Below are 22810 nucleotides of genomic sequence, written 5' to 3' on the forward strand. Positions count from 1 at the left end.
GATGGTCTCATTTCGAGACCTAGTCTCTACAGAAGGGAGGTTGGGGTTAAAGGGAGTAGAGAGATTTAGAAGGGGAGAAGCGTGGGGGATTAGAGGAAGGGGAGGGAGGGAGACCTGGGGGACACGACTATTAGGATTTTGGAAGGATATTACATGGCTTAGGATGGCGAGTGAGGAGGGGTGGGGGCTGGGACACCCCTTTTCCTTGAATAATTGGTATACATCTTATGAACAGGCAATGATTATGGAATGGGACCCCTAAAGGTAGTTACATGGAATGTGGGAGGGATCTCGTCCCCTATAAAACGCTCAAAAATTTTGCAACAATTACAAAGACACAAAGTTGACATAGCCCTGCTCCAAGAAACCCACTTATCAGCCGGGGAACACGCTAAATTACGAACTTGGTGGGTGGGGGAATGTGAATATGCAGCAGCACAGGGGAAAAAAGGAGGGGTTGCCATCCTGTTTCGAAAAGGAATAGCGGACAATGTGAAAGTGCACTTCACTGATCCAGGTGGTAGATTCATACTTTGTGAGGCTCATATACAGCGCCAGAATGTGCTATTTGGCAATGTATACGCTCCGAACCAATATGAGCGGAAGTTTTACAAGATGATCACCTCGAAACTATTAATAAGTAATGCATTACCCATAATAGTAGGGGGGGATTTTAATATGGTAATGGACCCCATGATGGACAGCACGGGGATTAGGAGGCAAGAGATTAATCAGGGAACTAGGGGGCTGCCTAATCTTTGCCGTCAGGTGGGGCTAGTGGATGTCTGGAGGATACTTAATCCGCAGGGAAAAGACTATACACACCTCTCGCGGGCGCATGGCACACAGGCGCGAATTGATTATTTGTTGATTTCAGAACAGATGCTCAGTTCAGTGATGAAATCGATTATAGGAACAGATGCGATATCTGATCATGCCTGGGTGGAGATGAGTTGGGCGCCCCAGGAAGAAAAAGGAGCGGAAGGGAGATGGGTGTTCCCTGCAGAGCTATATCGGGACCAGGGTTCTAAGGCCTTTATACATCAGAGTTGGCAAGAGTACAAAGAACACAATGCAGTGCATGTTGAAAATCCAGTCTTGTACTGGGAGGCGGCTAAGGCAGTATTTCGAGGAGAAATTATCAGCTATACAGCACATAAACGCAAAGCTCGGAATAGAGAATTAATGAGGCTGAGTCAATTAGTGTGCAAAGCTAGGAGAAGGTATGGCCAACAGGCCTCTACCGAGAATAGACAACATTTAATGCTTTTACAGACGAAATTAAATGAAATACTTCATTATAAGGCAGTGAAATCACAAACATATTACAAATATCAATTGTATAAACACGGGAATAAATGTGGTAGGCTAATGGCGCGTCTAATCGCAACCAAACAAGGCAAGGCTAGGATCTTGACTATGAAGAAGGGGCAGGGAGAACAAATCCATACGGATAAAGAGATTAGTGAGAATTTCTACCAATATTACAAAAGGTTATATGAGGCCCCGCCTGATAACGGCCTGTCGGGAGACTCATACTTAGATCAGATCAGATTACCAAAACTATCCCCTCAAGAAGTGCAATGGCTTAATACTATTATTACGCCGGATGAGGTATATCTGGCGATTAGCCAAAGTGAACTGCTTAAAGCGCCGGGAGTAGATGGGTACCGGGCGGAGTTCTATAAAATCATGGGAGAAGAAATAACGGAACCCTTGGCCGCAATGTTTAACACCTTAATAGAGAAGGAGAGGATGCCTCCGGATCTAAATACAGCGTGTATTATAGTACTCCCCAAAAAAGGGAAGGATCCGGAGTTAGCTGAATCATATAGGCCTATTTCGCTCCTAAATTATGAAGTGAAATTGATGGCTAAGATTTTAGCAAATCGATTAGCGAGATTCTTGCCGAAACTAGTGCATAGTTCTCAGGTGGGGTTTGTAAGGGGACGAAAACTTACTAAGAATGTTCGCAAGGTCTTAACATCATTAGAAGCTAGAAAGCGAGGGAATAAAAACTCTTTGTTAATCAGCTTTGATGCTGAAAAAGCCTTTGACAAAGTAAAATGGAATTTTCTATATGCTGTCCTTCAGAAATATGGAATCACGGATAGATTTTTGTCAGGGATCAAAGCATTGTATGCAAAACCGAAGGCCAGAATATCGGTCAATGGGATAACGACAAGGGATTTTGAAATAAGCCGGGGAACCCGACAAGGCTGTCCGCTATCGCCTCTGTTATTTGTACTAACATTGGATCCATTACTGAGAGACATTGAGGAACAAAGGGCGGTAGCGGGGATACCGATAGGGAGAGAGGTCTTTAAGGTGGCGGCATTTGCCGATGATATATTGGTCCACTTGTCAGACCCCCAGAAATCTTTGGAGGCTTTGTTGGAGATTTTCTCCGAATACGGAGACTACGCGGGCCTTAGTTTAAATTTGGAGAAGTCAGAGGCCTTGGCCTCCTCGGAGGACGTATGGAATAAGTGGAGAGGCGAATTTCCCTTGAGGAAAGCACAAACTTCCTTTAAATATCTAGGAATTTTGATGCCTATGAACCCGGCACGGTTGTATGACCTTAATATAAATCGGCTGTTGCAGGAGACCCAGAATGTGTTACAAGGATGGCAGGATTTACCGTTGTCAATGCTAGGTAGAATGCACTTGATTAAAATGGTGTTATTTCCTAGGTGGCTTTACGTGATGCAAACCATTCCGGTGTGGTTTCGACGAAAGGACTTACAAAATTTTTATAAATTAGCATCAAAGTTTTGCTGGAGGGGCAAAAAACCACGGATTCGCTTCTCGGCTTTAGTGGGTACCTGGAGTCGGGGAGGGGTGGGTATGCCGGATTTAGAACTATACAATCAGGCATGCCAATTGCGTTACTTAGGAGACTGGTGCTTGGAAACACAGCGATACACCCCTACTGTGTTGGAGGCGGCACTCTGGGAACCTTATCAACTATTTTCGCTCTTACACCACAAAGCATGTGATCTGCCGGAAGGAATACGTAAAAATGTGCTGTTGCGGCCGCTTAGAGAGGTGTGGAGAGTGCTCATACGACATCTAGGGGGGGATCCTGCAATAACAGATCTGTTAACAATATGTGGGAATTGTGAATTCTTACCAGGCCTGTCAAGTCGACATTTTGTAGACTGGGCAAAGAAGGGGATTTTTAGTCTGGCGCACCTGGCGGATGGAGATGGGCAGCCCCTTACAGTAGAAGAAATACTGGGGAAAGTAGGCAATTCCTGGGGTAACAGATTTGCTATAAGACAGGTGCAACACTACATTGCCTCTCTCCCGGGAGACCCTTTGAGATCCCGGCTGGGGGATAAGGTACATGATTTCTTTCACTCTTTGGGTGAGGGTGAACTTACGATATCATTGCTCCATAAAACAATATCAGGATGGCGACCCCCCAGGGATTATAGCAAATTGAAGAGTGCATGGGGAAAAGAACTGGGGGCTGAAGTAATATCATGGAATATCACTAAATCGATAGCAAGAATACCTTTGTTAGTATCTGATGCTCGCTTAAGAGAATGTGCCTACCGCTGTATTCATAGGGGATATGTGACTACTGTACAACTAGCTCATATGGGAGAGAATCGGAGCCCAGAGTGTCTTAAATGTGGAAAGGATCCTGGCACAATGCTACATATGTTTTGGAGCTGCCCTGTATTGAAAAGGTTTTGGACACAGGTCCGAGGCTTTTGGGAGGAGCGACTGGGGCTTCGGATTTCAGGGACAGTTGAACAACTGCTTTTGGATATCCCGGGGTCCTTTAGAGGGCTGAATAAATTTGAAACAATATTGCTTAGAAAGATGAGTTTACTGGCCAGGAAATGTATATTACAGTACTGGACAATTAAAGATCCTCCAGCATATTGGCACTGGAGAAACCAATTGCACCAGCTGGTTTCTTGGGAGGCTAGAGAATCTCGGCTCTCAAAGAACAAGAGAGTCACGTTCTTGGCTGTTTGGGGTCCTTATTTGCGAAGTCTAAGCCATAGAGGTCGTAGTTTACTCTTAAATGAAGGATAATTCCATGGATCATACTGAATAGATCTCCAGGTCTGGGGGAGGGAGGGAGGGAGGGGGGAAGAAGAGGGGGGTTGGGGGGAGGGTGGGGGTTGGATAAGTTTAATCTGATGAGAGTAATAATAAACAGGTTGTATTTAAAAAAAAAAAAAAAAAATGATACATGTTTATTGACTAATGATTGTATAATTAGTTTGAGGATTGATGAATGTTAAATGCAGAACCTTGTATGGCACCGTTTATGTTCTTGCAATTTCAATAAAAAACGTTTAAATATAAAAACAAAATTACAGAGCACATCCGAGGACATGGATTACTGAGACCAAGTCAGCATGGCTTTTGTGTGGGGAAATCTTGCCTGACCAATTTACTTCAATTCTTTGAAGGAGTGAACAAACATGTGGACAAAGGGGAGTCGGTTGATATTGTGTATCTGGATTTTCAAAAGGCGTTTGACAAGGTACCTCATGAAAGGCTACAGAGGAAATTGGAAGGTCATGGGATCGGAGGAAATGTCCTATTGTGGATTAAAAACTGGTTGAAGGATAGGAAACAGAGAGTGGGGTTAAATTGGCAGTATTCACAATGGAGAAGGGTAGTTAGTGGGGTTCCTCAGGGGTCCGTGCTAGGACCGCTGCTTTTTAATATATTTATAAATGATTTAGAGATGGGAGTAACTAGCGAGGTAATTAAATTTGCTGATGACACAAAGTTATTCAAAGTCGTTAAATCGCGACAGGATTGTGAAAAATTACAAGAGGACCTTACGAGACTGGGAGACTGGGCGGCTAAATGGCAGATGATGTTTAATGTGAGCAAGTGCAAGGTGATGCATGTGGGAAAAAAGAACCCGAATTATAGCTACGTCATGCAAGGTTCCACGTTAGGAGTTACGGACCAAGAAAGGGATCTGGGTGTCGTCGTCGATAACACACTGAAACCTTCTGCTCAGTGTGCTGCTGCGGCTAAGAAAGCGAATAGAATGTTGGGTATTATTAGGAAAGGTATGGAAAACAGGTGTGAGGATGTTATAATGCCGTTGTATCGCTCCATGGTGCGACCGCACCTTGAGTATTATGTTCAATTCTGGTCACCGCATCTCAAGAAAGATATAGTAGAATTGGAAAAGGTGCAGCGAAGGGCGACTAAAATGATAGCGGGGATGGGACGACTTCCCTATGAAGAAAGACTAAGGAGGCTAGGGCTATACAGCTTGGAGAAGAGACGGCTGAGGGGAGACATGATAGAGGTATATAAAATAATGAGTGGAGTGGAACAGGTGGATGTGAAGCGTCTGTTCACGCTTTCCAAAAATACTAGGACTAGGGGGCATGCGATGAAACTACAGTGTAGTAAATTTAAAACAAATCGGAGAAAAGTTTTCTTCACCCAACGTGTAATTAAACTCTGGAATTCGTTGCTGGAGAAAGTGGTGAAGGCGGTTAGCTTAGCAGTGTTTAAAAAGGGGTTGGACGGATTCCTAAAGGACAAGTCCATAAACCGCTACTAAACGGACTTGGAAAACTCCAAAATTCCAGGAATAACATGTATAGAATGTTTGTACGTTTGGGAAGCTTGCCAGGTGCCCTTGGCCTGGATTGGCCGCTGTCGTGGACAGGATGCTGGGCTCGATGGACCCTTGGTCTTTTCCCAGTATGGCATTACTTATGTACTTATGTACTTATGTAGGTCTATCTTTGGCTGCTATGAACTTAGCTAGCCAGCGCTGAATATCGACTTGACTGGCTATGTTCTTAGTGGCCAAAATTCAACAGTGCACAAAAAAAAGTCCTGCCCTAACGCTGGAAACTTACTGCCAGCTCCGAGGTCGCATTGAGGGGTAAGAAGAGAGGATTTCTCATGATTTTCCTTTTAAAATCTGCGGTTTTGATTTTATTTGAAAGAGGAAGGAAGCCCATGCAGACTTCTGAGCACAGGTGGTGAGGAACAAATGTGTGGGAGTCTGAGCAAAACCGAAAGTGGAAGCACCTGTTTTCTACTCTTAAATATAAGCTTTTCAGGTGAAAAATAATTTTAAAAGCTTATATTTAAGAAGCAGAACGGCGTTGATGTGTGTTTGCACTTCCAGGTCTGAATGGGCTTGTAAACAAAAACTCTGCATATTCCACTCCCTTGCACAGCGCGTATATAATTTATATGCTGTTAACACTGAGCATTAAAAATTTATTTTTGTGTGCTAGTTCCACAGTATTTTCCAGTGCTGTTCCCTAAAGCACCAGAGTTCTCAGCATCGGCCCATGACGGAGACAGCACTGGTAGGCTGAACTGAGAAAAGGTTTTGAGAGCTTAGGTGTGGCACAAATTGTATGTGGAGAAGAGGGAAGGGAGAGGCCTCCTTGTGCGACACTGTGCATACAAGAAAAGGCTCCCATAGGGTTATGCTGGGCTAGTTCTGGGGGGATGTAAGAAAAGCAGGAAGACTGCAGCTCCCTCTCAGTAACAGCCATACCTGAGTGAGACTCCTTCAGGGTCCACTCACTCTGCTTAACCAGTCATCAAGACCGAGACCCACACCCTAGGGAGTCAATGCATTGGGTAATTCAAAACCTTGCTTAAAACCCATTATTTTCAGTTAGCTTTTCAAACTTGTCCCTAGAGACTCTTGGGTGGGGGCTGATCTGAGGCACTTCAAATAGACTGTATGCATGCTCTTGGACGAATGTTGACCTGTCCTACCTGCATTTTGGCATTCCATTATTTTAATATACTAGTTTACTTAGCAAATGTACACTGCTTAGATTGACGTTTGGAATATGCGGTACAGCAAGTTTTTAACAAACTTAATTCCCCCCAATATTCAGCGCTATTTAATTGTCCAGAACAGCTGCTGACCAGTTAAATAATGCTTAACCGGCTATCTGCTGCTGAATATCCCCGGTTAGCGGCTAGCCGGTTATATACCCCATTATATCCAGTTATCCGCTAATTTTTAAAGCCGGTTTAGCGGCCATATTTGGCCACATGAAAATGTGGGATATCTGTAAACCAGCCAAAAATAAACTGGATATTCAATGCCAGTCACTGGAAACCACCCAGTATTGAATATCCAAGCTCAGTACCGATTGCGGGAGTTAGTCAGTCTACATTCTGAATATCGGCCCAAATAAACATAAACATAATTTTATAAGAGGCACCTTGAGGACAATTCTATAAAGGGCGACCACTATAGACGCTCATTACCGAGGCCCTTTGTGCTTTTCTGTAACCTGTTCAAATATTTGCTGTGCTCTATTTCCCTCTTTTTTGTTGGCTTCCCTTGTTGTGGCAGTGGACAAAACTAGAATCTTGAAATTGTTTTTTTAGAGCTAGAACACAGTTTGGATACAAGATTTCTGTGAAGGTTAGGACATAATTTCTTCAGTTACATCCCCAGGATACTGCCTTGTGGATGGGGATTTTCTTGAATTCTCACAGGAAATATTTGGCCAAATTTAGGGGAAGGATTACATGTTTAGTGATCCCATTGGCTTCCGGGAATTAATTCTGTTCCAGACACTGACTGATGTTTCAGGGCCTGAAGAGGCTTCCACAAATTCCTGCATACCTGAAACGAATAGGAACATTCCCAGTAGAGAAGGTTGTTCCAAGTGATTTTCTTGTGATAGTTTCCTTATATTTAGCTTTTCTCCATACAGTGGTTGATAAGGGATGGGGCTCCATATTTCTTTTAACTTGGTATGGTTTTGTTTATAATATTCACCAAGATCCTCTTTACTTCTGTAGGTTGGACGACTGTTGTGATTTTTTCATTTATGTTTCTTATTTTATTTAAAAATCTTATTAAATATGAAAGAAAACGCAGTAAAACTCATTCCTTACATGGACAAAATGGCTTCTTGCTGCCCACTTTGTATGTGGATTGGTCCACAACACTAGTACTTTTATCTGTATTTTCAGGAAGACATATCTGCAGTGAGCTTGGGTCACAGGATGCGACAACGCACGTGATTTTGCATTTTCAAAACTACATGGGTTGCTTTAACTAAAAAAAAGTCCTCGCAGAAAAAACAGGTGCAAATCTGCACGGGTACTTCTTTCAGCAAATTTTCAAAAGGTGAGCTTTGCACCAATAGGGTAGCTGGGAAAACCGAACACACAGTCTTAACACAGCACAGACAGCTGACATGCACACCCCTGAGCACAGCGCTACACTTACTGGTTTAAGAACGCAAAAAGATATCGGAGAACCACCAGGACCTGTGACGGGAGACTCATGATCACCTTCTTAATGTTACATGTCCTCTCAGTCATGTCCTCAATTTCTGTGATACAACAAAAATATACACCATTCATAAAACGGAAGTGGAGAGCTCCTCAGGTGACCCAACCCCCCCCCCCCCCCCCCCCCCACACACACACACACACACACTTTTCTCGCACCACCTTCTTCTCAGTAACATAAAAAAGGTTCCATCCCCCCACCCCAATGTTATGAGACTACTTGCCCATCTAAATGCCCCGTGGTGAGATCACTTACGGACACAGTGGAGCAGGTCATCAAACAAGTCCTGAGGAAAAAGAGGCTTCTGAAAGCCACGCAAGTACAGCTTGAGGACCCCAGCCACGGAATCCACATCGTGCTCCGAATAACCATCTAGAAGGGGATCCTCACCTGCAAAGCCAGCCAGAAGTCATGGGTCACACAAGGGACGCAAGGGACTAACAGAGGGGTTATAGGGGCAGGAGAACTGTGAGTGATGATAGTGTGTGTGGGAAGTTGTAGGGACTGTGGAGCTGGAGGACCACAGCAGATTACAACAGAAGAGAAGGATTATGAGAGGCAAGAGAACCTCAGTGGCAACAGGATTATGGAGAACTACAGAACTATCCTAATCTCATATCCTCTTACCCCTCATATTTAGTTATTAGGATTTATTTACTGCCTTTCTGAAGAAATTCACCCAAGGTGCACTAAGAATAACCCAGACATAGATAATAGACAATTACAGCAGTAATATATTCAAATAACAGTACAGTATCAGCACAATACACGTTATCAATCTCCTCCCCTTCCTTTCCACATTTCTCTTCGCCCCTCCCCCTTCCTGCACTCACCCATCTCGAAAGCATCACGAATCTCATTGACCTGTATCTGTGAGCCAGAGACCCGGAAGATCCCCTCGTGCTGCAGGCCTTAAAAGAAAGAAAGGGAACAGTAAGTGAAAGATAGACCCAGGAACCACAACTGTCAGCTAATAAGTCAGCTCAGTTCCAAAGGTTTAGTCATTTCGAAAAGTTCCGATAAAAGGGCTGAGTACCATGCAGGTTAATGAAACGGATGCAGCTTTCCATCACCAGGGGGATCCTCTGCCCGGAGCTCTGGGGGAAGGAAGAAGAGTGAGGTGTCAGGACAACAGCTAGATTATACACTTTGCAACTGCTCCTTTACTGAAAGGGGGATCCCCACAGTACAGGATGACTGAAACCGAACCAGCAACTGAAATCTGCAGTTCAGTTTTAGCCAAAACCAAAACCTAATTCCTACCCATCCCCTGCGATCACACTGGGTGCTCCACGCCTTCCCCCCTCGTGGTCACTCTTGGTGCCTATGCCCACCCACCAGCACTCTCTACCCATCACCCGAAGGCCCTCCCTGGGCCTACCTTTAAATCTCCTGGTGGTATAGTGGCTTTTCAGGGCATGAGAGATCCCCAGTCGCCATTGCCAGTTCCGCAGCCAAAATGGCTGCCGGGACTACTTGCAGCAGCTTCATGAGACTGCCATGGGAGGTCTCGGCGTCCATTTTGAGATTGGAACCGGAATCAAACAAGAACAAGATCATTCAGCAGAGACACACAGTCATCACTGCAGCCGGTGCCAGCCCACCCGTGAATACATTTGCCTTTGAGCAGACCTAGGTTGAAGCCATAAAATTAAAACAAACATTGGTCCCTAAAACAAATTGGATTTCCTCACTGAGGTGGTGAAGACAGCTTTGGCAGGTACTCTGAGGCAGTATGTAGGCCTCTGTTTGGCAGGAGGAGGGAGGAGGGGCCAGAAAATTGATTCTGTAGCCGTGATATGTTTCAAGACCCATTTGTGCAATACTATGGCGTGCCTGGCTTCTGTGAGCTCTAGGGGGTCAGCGTTTAAGCGGGAGAGTGACAGTGTCAGGGGGAGGAAACTGACACCAGCAGCATAACCTGATAAGCAAACTGGTGATATGTGGGCTGTAGGAAGCAGGGGAGGGGAGGGAAGAGGGGCAACAGTACCTGGATAAACTGCTCCAGATCTCCGTTAAAAAGTTTATGGATGTACTGGGAACTGGGGCGTTTCCGGAGCCGCTGTGATTTCCCTGAGCTGGACTGCAACCTGCACACAAATAAGGGAGAAAAAATGTGTGACCTGTTAAAATCAAATCAAGAAAGATGAAGAGATAATATCAGCCCCATCTCCCACAATTGCAGGATCAATGATGAAAAATGGTGCTCTTTAAAAAGAAAGAGCCCAATATTCAGCCCGTGGTGGGCAGTGCTTTTGCTGTCTGCCACCGGTGTTAAATCCAGATATTCAATGCCGGGCACTTCTAGCGACCGGCATTGAATATCTAGGGGATTTTTAAACCACAAAAGTTAATCGTTTAAACAATATTCAGCACTAATCAGTTAGTGTTTTATCGGTTAAAGATAGGGCAACTATTTATGTGGTCGTATTTGACCTCCTAACTTATCTGGTTAGGCGCTGAATATCGGCACCTAACCAGATAAGTCATGTGATATAGCTGGTTGCAAAATTCAGCGGCGATAACCGGTTATCTGCCACCGAATATTAGTTTTAGGTGCCAATATGCTGTTTGGCCGATTAAATAGCTTTGAATAATGGGGGGGGGGGGGAATACGTCTGAATCGACCGGTCTTAAATATTTAAATATGGTGGGATCTGTATCCCTTCAGCCCATCCTTGAGACATCGAGCCCTAAAAGAGACAGTCTCTGTGTTCCTGTACTACTCCTCTAAGCCAGGGGTTCTCAGCCCAGTCCTGGGGACATACCTAGCCAGTCAGGTTTTCAAGATACCCTCAGTGAATATGCATGAGATAAACCTGCATGGAATGGAGGTAGAGCATGCACATCTATCTCATGCATATTCATTGTGGGTATCTTGAAAACCTGAGTGGCTAGTGGACTCATTTTCGAAAGAGAAGGATATCCATCTTTCGACATAAATCAGAAGATGGACGTCCTTCTCACAGGGATGTCCAAATCAGTATAATCGAAACCCGATTTAGGATGTCCCCCAACTGCACTCCGTCGCAAGGACAGCCAAAATTCAAGGGGGCATGTCGGAGGTGTAGTGAAGGCGGGACTTGGGCGTGCCTAACACTTGGATGTCCTTGACCCATAATCGAAAAAAACAAGGACATCCCTGATGAGCACTTGGATGTTTTCACCCGGACCTGTTTTTTCTTACGACTAAAGGCACAAAAAGGTGCCCGAAATGACCAGATGACCACCGGAGGGAATCGGGGATGACCTCCCCTTACTCCCCCAGTGGTCACCAAACCCCTCCCACCCTCAAAAAGCATCTTTAAAAATATTTTGTGCCAGCCTCTATGCCAGCCTCAGATGTCATACTCAGGTCCATGAAGGCAGTATGCAGGTCCCTGGAGCAGTTTTAGTGGGTGCAGTACACTTCAGACAGGCGGACCCAGCCCCATCCCCCCCTACCTGTTACATTTGTGGAGGAAACAGCGAGCCTTCCAAAACCCACCACAAACCCACTGTACCCACATCTAGGTGCTCCCCTTCACCCGTAAGGACTATGGTAATGGTGTACAGCTGGGGGTAGTGGGTTTTGGGGGAGGGTTGGGGGGCTCAGCACACAAGGTAAGGGAGCTATGTTCCTGGGAGCAATTTATGAAGTCCACTGCAGTGCCCCCTAGGGTGCCCGGTTGGTGTCCTGGCATGTCAGGGGGACCAGTGCATTACAAATGCTGGCTCCTCCCACAACCAAATGGCTTGCATTTGGTCGTTTTTGACATGGAAGTCTTTCGTTTCGAAAATCGCCAAAAATCAGAAACGTTCATGTCTAGGGATGTCCAAATCTAGGGACGGCAAAATTTAAGGATTTAGACGTCCCTGACGGTATTTTCGAAATGAAAGATGGACGTCCATCTTGTTTCGAAAATACAGGTTTCCCTGCCCCTGGATTTGGATGTTTTGCAAAAACGTCCAAATCGCAACTTGGACGTCCCTTTCGAAAATGCCCCTCTAGGTGTGTCCCCAGGACTGGGTTGAGAACCCCTGGTCTAAGTCATCATGCCCCACAGGGGACAGCATCAGTGTCCATATGCCAATTCTCTCATGGGCCGAAGATCAGAAGCTCCACGCAGTTCCAAACAGCGCTCTAAAAATAGTGCCAGAACTACGTGGGGTTATATCGCCCTTTTGATCAGAGCTAATAGTAAATAAATTTATGTGCACTATTAGCTCTGATCATAGGGCTACTTCTGTGGGAGGATTGTGCCTAGGCAGGCGCCCAAGGCACAATCCTCCCACAGATAACATAAGAGTAGCCATACTGTGTCAGACCAATGGTCCATCTAGCCCAGTATCCTGTTTCCAACAGTGGCCAAGCCAGGTCACAACTACCTGGCAGAAACCCAAATTGTGGCAACATTCCATGCTACAAATTCCAGGGCAAGCAGCTACTTCCCCATATCTGTCTCAATAGCAGACTATGGACCAGGGGCGACAGGCTGTCAAAAGCCCGGACCTGTCAAACAACAAAAGAGGTTTGACAGTCCGGGATTTTCTCCCAGACCTGTCAAACCTAAGCCCGCCCCCCCAAACACAAGACCTGGAGGTCCAGTGGACCTTCAAGTCCCCCCACTGCCAAAGCACAAAAACCCTGGCGTTTCAGTGGGACCACTAGCTTCCTCCCCCCCCCCCCCCCCCCAACGAACAAAAATGCCCTGGTGGTCCAGTGGGACCACTATCCGCCCCTTTCCCCTCCTCGCAGCAGCCTACCCGCTCTGTAGTAGTAGTAGTTGGAGGAAGGAGGGACTAGCACTCCCTCCCTCCTCTTTGGGAGTCTTCTCAAAATGGTGGCGTCCTGCCCTACCCACTGCATCCTGGGATGCGCTGGGTGGGGCTTTAAGCCCTGGCCTGCGCATCCCAGGTTGCACTGGGCAGGGCAGGACACCACCATTTTGGGAAGGCGCCTGAAGAGGAGGAAGGGAGTGCTAGTCCCTCCCTCCTCCAACTACTACTACTATGCAGCGTTAGGCTACCAGGAGGAGGGGGGCGGATAGATAGTGGTCCCACTGGACCACCACGGCATTTTTGTTCGTTGGGGGGGGGGGGGGAAGCTAGAGTTCCTACTGGACCACCAGGGATTTTGTGCTTTGGGGGTGGGGCAGGCTTAGTTTTGACAGGTCCATGAGAAAATCCAGGATCTGTCAAACCTCTTCAGTGGGTCTCTCTCATTAGCAAATCCTAATGACAGCTCCGAGCTGGCTTAGGGTTTAGGGTTTGCAGCGGTAGCAGTGCCTTTGTTTGGCGCACTGCCTGATGATCATGAGGGAGAATGCGGGAGACCCTTGTCTGCATGCAATTAGCGCATTATTACATGCACTCGCCGGCTCAGATCATCAGGCAGGAACAAATGTGGGCGCTAGTACGGTGCTATTGGCCTCTAGCATCCACGTTTGCATCTGATCATTGGCCCATCAGTCATCCAGACCTAAGAGGTAGAAGGCTCGTTAACCCAAACTCATTCCTGAACTGAACCACTGAGCCATCTAGTCTTACAAATAGGCCCCGTTTGACTGTGTCCATCCTCAGAGCTCATTAACGCCTGTTGAAGAGAAGCTCCCTGTCCCAGTTCTCACTCATCAGCCATCCAGTCCTAAAACTGATGGATTCTATATCCCTGTATGTGTCCCTGCAGCCATTCCCTGAGCCATCTAGTCCTAGAGGTGACAAATTTGGTGTACCTATGCTCATGTCCTGAGCTTTCCAGCCTTCTGTATTCCTGTCCTACTTACCCAGACCCTCTCGACCCGCCACATCTCCTACAAATTTTAAAAAAAAAAGTCTATTTATAAAGCACATAGTCAAACTCAGTTTAACAAGAATGAAAAAGGTTTCTCCCTTTAAAAAAATAGACATTAAAGCCCTTATTCACCATGGGATTTTTCCCCACAGATACAGAATGAGACGGCACCCCCTCCACCACCACACATATATGACTAACTAGACTGCAATGAACCTCATTCCCAGGCTTGCAATATTTATTTATTTATTTATTTATTTATTTGTATTCTGCATTATCTAAACGTTCTAAACAGAGAACAATATGCATAAATAATAACAATTATAATACAAACAACATCATAAAATCCCACAAAACATCAATCAGATCACCTTTCAATACTACTTTTCCAGTTCAGATGTTACCACAGATTATAATCAGTCTTAAACAAAATTGATTCAGTTCAAACTGACAAACATCAGTCTATGTGTAAACAATTAACAATACACACTCATTGACTCTTCAGTACAGGAACTCTAAGGGAAAACTGGCAGAGGCATAGCTATGACTGACTAGGCCCCAGGTGAAAAATTTGAGATGGGCCTCCCTATAACACCATCACTCCCAAGATAGTGGGGACCGGTGAGGGGGGGGGAGGAGAGGGAATTATTATTATTAAAGTTTTCTAGACCACTCTAGCTGCCGAGGCACAGCAAAGCAGTGTACAATTTTAGAAAAGAAAGCAACTCCAATGACAGGAAAGATAAGCATTCACACCAGATCAGAAATAAAACACATTTTCCAAAGCTGACATAATATTATTATTATTATTACTATTAATAAATTGAAATATATATTTTTTCTACCTTTGTTGTCTGAGCGTTGCTTTGGTCCTAGTGTCTCTCTCCTGCTTTTTATTCTTAACTCTCACCAGGGTCTTCTGTCCTTTTGACATTTTTTCTCTATGTCCATCATCCATCTTATGTGTCTCTATCCGTCCTGTCCAGTGTCTCCCCTCTGTGTCCCTGTCCCAATGCTCCCTCCAGAGCTAGCATCTCTTTTGTGTCCTTGTCCCTCCCCATGCCCAGCTTCTCTCTTCTCTCTTCCTTTCTTCCTGTGCCCACCCTCTGTGGTCTGACATCTCTCTCACCCTTCTTCCATTTGTTTGTTCCAGCATCTCTCCCTGGTCCAGTTTCTTTCTCTCTCTTTTCTCTCAGTTCCCTCCTCACCCCCCCCCCCCCCAGATCTAGCATCTGCTCCCTCTCTTCCCTCTTCTCCCCCTTCCTCCCCAGGTCTCACTCTCTCTTCCCTCTGCTCCCACCCCCAAGTCCAGCGTCTCTCCCCCTCTTCCCCCCACTGTGGTCTAGCATCTATCTCCCCTCATACCCCCACCTCTCACACGAGTCTCATATCCCTCCAACACCCTCCACCCCTTTGCATGGGTCTGGCATCTTTCTCTTCCCCTTCCACTGTATGTGCCCAGCATTTTTCTAACCCCCCACTCCTGCAAATGCTGCAGTGGGTCGCAGCGGAGACAGCTCTAAAAACGGCTCTCTGTCCGACAGAGTCTTTCCTCTGTGCTTCCCACCTCATCCCACCCACAGGAAGTTGCATCAGAGAAGCGGGATGCACAGAGGAAAAGCTCCACTGGACAGAGAGCAGTTTTCAGTGCTGCCTCTGCTGTGACTTATCCCAGCATTTGCAGGAGCTGTGGAAGTGAGATAGATGTAGAAACATCAGACCTGGGTGCAATGGGGAGGGAGGGAAGAGGAGAGGAAGGGATGGTGCAATTTCAGGTGGCCCCTACCATCGGGCGACCCTGGGTATTTTGCCAGGTTCACTCAATGGTAGCTATGCCCTTTCTGACAGCAAGATAACTGCCTAACCCTGCCAGTTAACCAGAAAGATACTGTCCATAACTGACAGGACACACCAGCCAATGATAATGTTGCCCTGTGTTTTTAGCCCTGCTCAAAAAAGGGAGCAGAGACCAAAACCTATTTTGTTTGTCGAGGCTTTATGAATGGGGACAGTGAATGCATGCACTCTTTGTTATGCCTTTTAATGCTCCCTTTAGTTTAAGGCTGCCAACTGGATCCAGATTCACAGGATAGGGTTGATCCAATCCTTTTTTTTTTTTTTCAAAAAAGCTTTATTGATAGTTTGCACAACTGTGGACAAGATAATCTACATATGAATAACTATACAATTCCCAATTTTTCCCCATCCCCCCAGTCCCAAGGTCATGTCCATAGGTCTCCCTCCAACATCAAAATATAAGAACACCAAGTCAACAGGGGATATACAGCAAACATGCAAAAATAAATAAATAAATGAATGTATCAGCCCTGATTCTTGAGTCCAACCTCCAAGATCGGTAGCCATCCCAGATCTTGTGAAACTTCGTAAGTTGTCCACTATTAATAGCCATTAACTCAGAATTTAGGCAAAGATAATCCAATTTACATAAGTATAGTGAGTGAGGAGGTATCAACGGACTCTTCCATGGTGCCACCAGTGACGAGCAGCTGTAAACAAGTAAGTCACCAAGGCATGCTGCGGTGGCTTTATCCCGAAAGGCCTGTGATGCAATAGACAAGGTTCTGCTTTCATGGGATAAGATGTAGGGTTGATCAAGTCCTGTTTACCACAATACATTCTGGGACATGTAGTCTTGCTTTTCTTAAAAAATGAAATGGGGAATTCAGAACTACAAGTCCCTACATGCAACAGGGTAAACCCAGGACTGGATCAACTCTGTTCTGTGAATCTGGATCCCCAACCCCCGCCAGCCGAAGTCCTCCTCTCCGGCGCGGCCGCGTTGTTGATCTGCAAGGCTTCTGTTTCTGTGAGTCTGACGTCCTCCAAAGGTACCCGACGGCAACGGCAGGGGAGGGTTGGCGGTGGGGGGGGGGGGCAAATCTACAGGGAGCCCATGCCCCCGTGGCCCCACGTAGCTACGCCCCTGCTTCAGCTTTGTGTATTTTTAATTCCTGTGACATTTTTGGCAAAGCTACCGTTTTATAACAGACCTGCATTATACCATGCTTTAATTCAAAAGTCCTACCATCTGCCAAGTTGCTTAGTTCCAGGAGGGAGACTTTTTGTCCAATGTTGATTTTGAACTCACATACCAAAGCAGTGCAGAATTCGTAGCCTGTGACTGGACCCATTAAAAGCAGTGCTTCAGATCCCATAATGCATCAGGAGGGAGATATCAGAAATCCAAGACTGACCTAAAATCTCCCTTCTAGAACTGGGTAATTTGGCAGCTTTGGCAAGTACCCTAAAGAAAGCATCCATACATAAAATCTGAGTTTGATATTAGTACATAGAGGGTGCATTTTTAGCAATAAAACAAGATATGAAGATGTAAATTTTAGAATAGATTTACTTTAGCTGAGAAACAAAGTAATGTCCAGGCAGGGAAGGGAGAGGGAGTGAGGGTCAAGAAAGGGAGGTACACGGGAGCAGAATCAAGAAAAGAGAAGAGAGGGAGTAGGGAAATAAGATGGGAGGAGAGAAGGTGTAGGCTGGTGTTTCTTGAATCAGTCCTTTAACTGCAATTCTCCCTTCTCTTTTGTCAGTGCATACCCAGATTTCCCAAGCTAGTCCAGGAGTAAACCTTAGCCATTCTCATTTTCAGGATGTCCATAACGAGCATGCACAAGATAGATCTTTTAAAATTCATTTTGGTTCTTATATCCCATATAATCTGAATACTAGTAATTCTATGTGGTTTACAACAGTTTAGTAACGCAGATACAAATACTGATGTAAAGATCGATCCATTAAAGCAACTTAGCTAGAGTTCATAGGCTTTTATAGAAATACTAGAATTCGATGGATAACACACATATTTCAGGAATTTTTCAAAGAGAAAAGATTTCTGAAATGTTCAGAATATTAAATAGTTAGAAATTTGTTTAATTTCAACTGGTAAATCATTCCACCATTTAGTGCCTATGTGAGAGAAATCTTTGCATAATATAGACTTGAAATTGATGTTTTTATAGTTAGGATAATGAAGCATAATGTATTTTCTAAACTGAGCTACTAAATCAATTAAATCCAACATGTATTCAGGTGCCAAAACCATGTATTATTTTGTAAATGAATGTACAGGTTTTGAAGATTATTCTAGTTTTGACTACCAAAACCCTCATCCACACCCTTGTCACCTCTCGTTTAGACTACTGCAATCTGCTTCTTGCTGGCCTCCCACTTAGTCACCTCTCCCCTCTCCAGTCGGTTCAAAACTCTGCTGCCCGTCTCGTCTTCCGCTAGGGTCGCTTTACTCATACTACCCCTCTCCTCAAGACCCTTCACTGGCTCCCTATCCGTTTTCACATCCTGTTCAAACTTCTTCTACTAACCTATAAATGTACTCACTCTACTGCTCCCCAGTATCTCTCCACACTCGTCCTTCCCTACACCCCTTCCCGTGCACTCCGCTCCATGGATAAATCCTTCTTATCTGTTCCCTTCTCCACTACTGCCAACTCCAGACTTCGCGCCTTCTGTCTCGCTGCACCCTACGCCTGGAATAAACTTCCTGAGCCCCTACGTCTTGCCCCTTCCTTGGCCACCTTTAAATCTAGACTGAAAGCCCACCTCTTTAACATTGCTTTTGACTCGTAACCACTTGTAACCACTCGCCTCCACCTACCCTCCTCTCTTCCTTCCCGTTCACATTAATTGATTTGATTTACTTACTTTATTTATTTTTTGTCTATTAGATTGTAAGCTCTTTGAGCAGGGACTGTCTTTCTTCTATGTTTGTGCAGCGCTGCGTACGCCTTGTAGTGCTATAGAAATGCTAAATAGTAGTAGTAGTAGTAGTAGAAGCCAGTGTAATTTGGAAAGTAAGGGAGAAGCTCTGTCGAATTTTGAAGCTCTCAACACAAGTCTTGTGGCTGTGTTTAAGGTAGTTTGCATTTTTTTTTATTAAAGATTCTTTATTCCCTAGGTAACATGCATTGCAGTAGTCCAGTTGGGATAGGGCTAATGCTTGCACAATTGTTTGGAAGGAACTGGATGGGAAAAGGATCTAATTCTGTTTAACTTTCATAACGATCTGAAGGTCTTGACTACCACAGTGTTAACTTCGTCTTCTCCTGTTAATTGTTGATCTATAACGATTCTGAGAATTTTCAGAGATGATTCCCTTGGGTAGATTATTTGGCTGATGGTGAAGCTAGACTGGGATGGGAAGTTATTGGGATTATGAATTATAAGAAATTTGGTTTTCTCCCTGTCTTAGGTGTTTTAGGTGGAAAGAGGATGCCCAGTTCTCCATCAGGTCTAAGATGGTCTGAATTATGTCTAAGATATCTTGTAACTGAGTATCGAAAGGTAAGTAGATGGTCACATCATCTGCATAGATAAAAGACTGCAATCCTTGGGCATCCAGGAGACAGCCTAAAGGTTCCATCATGATGTTAAAGAGGATGGGAGATATAGGAGAACCTTGGGGCACTCCATAATCTGGGGGCCAAGTAGGGGAAGTGGATCCAGACATTTTGACTTTATATGTTCTGGATTTGAGAAAACCCATAAACCATTTGTGAACGTTTCCACATATGCCCAACTTATCAAGAAGTGTAGATAATATATTATGATCTATCACGTCAAAAGCACTGGACATATTGAATTATAATAGGATGATTTTTCTTCCTGTGCTTAGTAATCATCTGTATTTGGATAATAATGTGACAAGCACTGTTTCGGTGCTATATTTAGGTCTGAAGCCTCATTGGGTGTAATAAAGCAAGGAAATGTGTGACAAATAGTCCATTAATTATTTAGCTACTAGATCTTCCATGATGTTTGTAAACATGGGAATAGAGGCCACTGGTCTGTAATTTGTCACAACTTTTCCCCAATGGGTTTTTGGAATAAGAGTTAGAATTATATTTCCTCTCTCCGTAGGGAAGAAACCATTCTGTAGCATAGAACATATATATTTATGGACGATATTGATGAAAAAGTCTGGAGCTTTTGATAGCATATAAATGGGGCATATGTCTAGTGTGCAATGATCTTCATGTATAACCTCCACTGCCTACGCATCTATCTCATTCTTAGTCATTGTGGATATCCTGGAAACCTGACAGGCTACAGCAGTGATGGCGAACCTTTTAGAGACCGAGTGCCCAAACAGCAACCCAAAATCGAATTATTTATCGCAAAGTGCCGGTACTCATTATGGGCGGGGTCACCACATGTGACTCCACCCCTATGATAGCCACACCCCTTACACCAGCCATGGCGCATATAAACAGACATCATTGAAAATATTATACTAGTATAGGAGAAAAAAATAACATGATTTTCTTCCATTATAAATCATTTCTGTAAGCTGTTACAGCTCCAGTATACCCAGTGCACAATAAGACAGCAGATGTAAATTCTCCAATTTGACATATTCCAAACACTAAAAAGAAAATAAAATGATTTTTCCTACCTTTGTTGTCTGGTGATTTTGTTTTTCTATCCATATTGGTTCTAGTCACTGATTCTGCTGCTCTCTATCTGTTCTCTTAACTCCGTTTCCAGGGCTTCCTTTCCATTGATTTCTTTACTTTTCTCCTTTCTTCTTCATTTCTTGCCCTCCATCCATGTGCAGCAACCATCCTCTCTCCTCCAGCCACAAATGTCCAGCAACCCTCCTCTCCCCTCCAGCCACAAACGTTCAGCCACCCTCCTCTCCCCCCTGCCCTCCCTCCTAGCACCTGGCAGCACCCAGCACCAGGCCTCCCTCCCACCCAGCACCCACCATCAGGCTTCCCTCTCACCCAGCACCCACCATCAGGCCTCCCTCCCACCCAGCACCCACCATCAGGCTTCCCTCCCACCCAGCACTCACCATCAGGCCTCCCTTCCACCCAGCACTCACCATCAGACCTCCCTTCCACCCAGCACCCACCATCAGGTCTCCCTCCCACCTAGCACCCACCATCAGGCAGGCCTCCCTCCCTCCCTCCCTCCCACCCAGCACCCAACACCAGGCCTCCCTCCCACCCAGCACCCACCATCAGGCCTCCCTCTCACCCAGCACCCACCATCAGGCCTCCCTTCCACCCAGCACCCACCATCAGGCAGGCCTCCCTCCCTCCCTCCCTCCCTCCAGCACCCAACACTAGGCCTCCCTCCCACCCAGCACCCACCATCAGGCAGACCTCCCTCCCACCCAGCACTCACCATCAGGCCTCCCTCCCACCCAGCACCCACCATCAGGCCTCCCTCCCACCCAGCACTCATCATCAGGCCTCCCTCCCACCCAGCACCCACCATCAGGCCTCCCTCCCACCCAGCACCCAACACCAGGCCTCCCTCCCACCCAGCACCCACCATCAGACTTCCTTCTCACCCAGCACCCACCATCAGGCCTCCCTCCCACCCAGCACCCACCATCAGGCAGGCCTCCCTCCCACCCAGCACCCACCATCAGGCTTCCCTCTCACCCAGCACCCACCATCAGGCCTCCCTCCCACCCAGCACTCACCATCAGGCCTCCCTTCCACCCAGCACCCACCATCAGGCAGGCCTCCCTCCCTCCCACCCAGCACCCAACACCAGGCCTCCCTCCCACCCAGCACCCACCATCAGGCAGGCCTCCCTCCCTCCCAGCACCAGGACCAGAGCTTGAGAGACAGGGAAGGCCGAAGGCACATCGAGCGAAGCACACGCGCTTCGCTGCCGCTACGGATGCACGCCGCCTTAACCCCGACTCCGAGGAGGTGCGCTTTTTAAATTTTAGGAGGAGGGGGGTTCCTGGTGCTGGGAGGGAGGGAGGACGGGCAGGCGGCCTGTTGCTCGTTGGGTTGGAGGGAGAGCAGGAGGAAGGCCGAACTGGGAGGGAGAGTGGGCGGACCAGTGATGGCGACGGCGCGCGTACCAAGGGAGAGGGCTCTGCGTGCCCTCTCTGGCACGCGTGCCATAGGTTCGCCATCACTGGGCTAGAGGGTACTCCAGGACCAACTTGAGAAATACTGGTGTAGAGTGAGCCAGAGCAGTTTGAGTCAAGGAAGGGTGGATGATAGAATAGTTGCTGGGAATGTGAGAAGGGGTAGAAGAAAGAGGAAGGAGAGATGATTAGAGATGCCTCTTCAGATTTTGCCCCCCCCCCCTGTTCCTACCCCATTCACAAAATACATATTCCCTCCTAATACACCTCCTTTCTACTGGGAGCCTACCCTACTTCTTTCAAAGAACAGTAGGAGCTGAGGGTGACACAGCCAGTACAAAGGGAGACTTTAATTGTGTAATGACAGAGATGTCTTAAGATACTAATTCTGAGGCAACTGCCAATCTCTGTCCCCTGTCCTCTAGATCACTCACCCTTCTTGATGGCCTCTTTCAGCTGTTCATGCTTGGCTTCCAGTTTGGAGCTAAGGCTCCGGCTATTCAGATATTCCTGAAATTTCTGAACAAGTGAACAGTGTCAGTAATGATCTCATGAAGGCCATGTCCCCACCTCAGCACCATTCACATTACACCTTTCATTCATCTCACGAAGGTCATCTCCCTCTCTAGCACCATTCACATTGCACCTTCCATTCATCTTAAGGCCATGCCCCCCCCCCAGCACCAATCACATTACACCTTCCATTCATCTTACGAACAATTCTATTGTGTCTTTCAGTCTTATCCGTTCATTCATGTGCTTCTACTACTACTACTACTACTACTACTACTACTACTACTACTAACAAACTTCTTATAATTAATATTCATTTGTTTGTTCATTCTTTTATCCCGCT

General features: G+C 46.0%; 1 protein-coding gene across 1 annotated transcript in view; it reads right to left on the minus strand.

The window, feature by feature from the left end:
* ARHGAP4 (Rho GTPase activating protein 4) overlaps positions 1-22810 on the minus strand; it is a 161672-nt gene that overhangs the window by 40886 nt on the left and 97976 nt on the right. Inside the window, exons 10-17 of the mRNA XM_030194094.1 lie at positions 22389-22473; positions 21681-21691; positions 12602-12625; positions 10284-10376; positions 9330-9390; positions 9127-9204; positions 8549-8683; positions 8228-8333 (exon numbers count right to left, since the gene is read on the minus strand). Of these exons, the coding sequence (XP_030049954.1) occupies positions 8228-8333; positions 8549-8683; positions 9127-9204; positions 9330-9390; positions 10284-10376; positions 12602-12625; positions 21681-21691; positions 22389-22473 (593 nt within the window). The remainder of the gene's footprint in view (positions 1-8227; positions 8334-8548; positions 8684-9126; positions 9205-9329; positions 9391-10283; positions 10377-12601; positions 12626-21680; positions 21692-22388; positions 22474-22810) is intronic.

This window comes from Microcaecilia unicolor, chromosome 2, assembly GCF_901765095.1.
Source record: "Microcaecilia unicolor chromosome 2, aMicUni1.1, whole genome shotgun sequence".
Classification (NCBI taxonomy): domain Eukaryota; kingdom Metazoa; phylum Chordata; class Amphibia; order Gymnophiona; family Siphonopidae; genus Microcaecilia; species Microcaecilia unicolor.